Below are 2391 nucleotides of genomic sequence, written 5' to 3' on the forward strand. Positions count from 1 at the left end.
GCTGGTGTTTTAGCAAGTTCCATCAAACATGGCAGAATACTCGATCTCATTGGACCGTTACATTGTGACGTTTTCAACCAGGAGAAATATTTGTTAAACGGCGTTGACATGCAGCTACGGCTTGTTAGATCTAAAGATAATTTCTGCTTAATGCAATCTGGAACTGGGGATTATAGGGTCCATATCACAGAAGCTACGCTACTCGTGCGGAAAGTGAAAATCAGTCCGATGATTCTTTTAGCTCATGCTAAAGCTCTGGCTCAGACACCTGCGAAGTACCCCATAACAAGAGTCGAAGTAAAATCTCTTTCTATACCTGGCGGTATACAGCGAGAGACTCTCGACAATGTTTTTATCGGTCAATTACCGAAACGAATCATCGTAAGCTTTGTCACAAATAAGACTTTCAATGGAGCACCTGCCAAAAATCCGTTCAATTTCCAACATTTCAACATGAATAATCTATCGCTCTATATTGATGGCGTTCAAATACCCAGCAGGGCTCTTCAACCTGCATATGATAAAGAGTTATCAGTCCGAAACTACTATACTCTCTTTATGGGAACTGGTATTCACTACGGAAATACAGGAAATGGCATCGGTCGTACGGAATATAATCCGTTCAATTTCCAACATTTCAACATGAATAATCTATCGTTCTATATTGATGGCGTTTAAATACCCAGCAGGGCTCTTCAACCTGCATATGATAAAGTTATCAGTCCGAAACTACAATACTCTCTTTATGGGAACTGGTATTCACTACGGAAATACAGGAAATGGCATATTTTTAGACTCTACTTCCTCCTCGTAGACTCTTTTCACAACTCGTTGTTGTTGAGGTGTAAATAATGCCGGTGCTGGTAGTGATGGTGGCGATGATGATGATGATTGTTGTGGCGGTGGTGGTGACGGTGGTGACGAGAGCGGTGAAGCTGGTGATGGTGATGACGATGACGACGACGATGATGATGATGGTGATGGCGATGGAGGTGACGGTGATGGTGCTGATACTAATGGCAATGCTGGTTCCTCATGAACGAGGGCTATTGTCTTAATATTGACACCTAATTTTGTTTCAATAGCAATGAATAAATTTATGACATTAGTACGAATTTATTAGACAGAGAAATAGAAGTACACTAGCTACCACTTGAGCACAATTTACCACGGCTTCTGATCACTCGCACTCGCCTATCGTTATCTTCACCACGAATTTTCAACACGTCGTAGCATAGGGCAATCGTCCCCTGGTGTTCCATGCACTCCTTTTTGTACCATTGAACAATTTTTGGTATCTTCGCGTTTTCGAAAATCCTGCGTAACACCCTCGAATCTCGACCAGGATCGTTTGGCCTATGGAACTCCTGGCACATCAACTCCCTGAGGAGAGATGTTACTGGATGGTAACGTAAAATTTTTTTTAAATCTTGCTCCATTGCAGCCACTCTGCGGTGCTTGTAACTAGTACTGAAGTGCTGTACCATCTCTATCCACTATTTATAAAAAAGGATGAACTACCCCAAATTAAGAAACACATCAATAAAACGCATCATTGTACTCAAAGCTGTCGATCTGACTTATAATAAATATATTATACCTCGAAAATTATTATTATTATTATCATCTGGACTCTACATTCTCACCTTAGGTTTAAAGAAGTTCATTTTTGCGAAGGATGAGTGAAAGAGGGACACATTATTACAGTATAAAACATGTTTTTATTGCTATTATTATTATTATTATACAAATTATTCTTATTACTACTACTATTACTAGACTTACATAGGTATATTTCTCACCGCTTCCTCGATATTTAACAAATTTTCTAATGCCTCCTCTACCTCCGGAGACATTAGAAGCATGTCACTTTCAGGGTATAGAGGAAGCGGTGGCGACGCCGGTTCCGTTTTTACTACTGCCTCATCGTCATATATTGTTATGACCGGCGGCTGGAAAATTTTATTTTGTAGCGCCGTAAGTTGGGCACATACATTATCCAGCTGCTGGCGCATAATAGTAAGGTCGTCCTGATTGCAGGATTTTTTTACTATAAACAGGAATAATAAGTATTAAATGAAATTCTTGTTAATAAAAAATATAATATAGCTATAGAACGTACCATTTTTAGACTCTACTTCCTCCTCGTAGAGTCTTTTCACACCTCGTTGTACCAGTAGTTGCAAAAGATTTTAATGTGTCAAAGTTGATGCTTTTTGTATTTGCATAGTTAAGACTAATACCTTTAACTTTACAAATATAATCGGTAACACGTTTAGGGGTTTCAACTTTGTACGCATAGCACTTGGGACCACACGATGCAAACTCGCTTATATAGCTACCTTCTCCGTAATCTTCTAATTCATCGGTTAAATCCCCTAAATTCGTCCC

At 39.4% G+C, this 2391-nt stretch overlaps 1 protein-coding gene across 1 annotated transcript in view; it reads left to right on the plus strand.

Annotated features, from left to right (window-relative positions):
- LOC107270345 (uncharacterized protein F54H12.2) overlaps positions 1 to 678 on the plus strand; it is a gene marked incomplete in the record, with an annotated part of 1138 nt that extends 460 nt beyond the window's left edge. Inside the window, 1 exon segment of the mRNA XM_015745281.2 lies at positions 9 to 678. Within this exon segment, the coding sequence (XP_015600767.2) occupies positions 9 to 678 (670 nt within the window).
- Between the last annotated feature and the right edge of the window lie 1713 nt (positions 679 to 2391).

The sequence above is a fragment of the Cephus cinctus genome, unplaced genomic scaffold (assembly GCF_000341935.2).
Source record: "Cephus cinctus unplaced genomic scaffold, Ccin1 Ccin1_scaffold0077, whole genome shotgun sequence".
NCBI classification, from domain to species: domain Eukaryota; kingdom Metazoa; phylum Arthropoda; class Insecta; order Hymenoptera; family Cephidae; genus Cephus; species Cephus cinctus.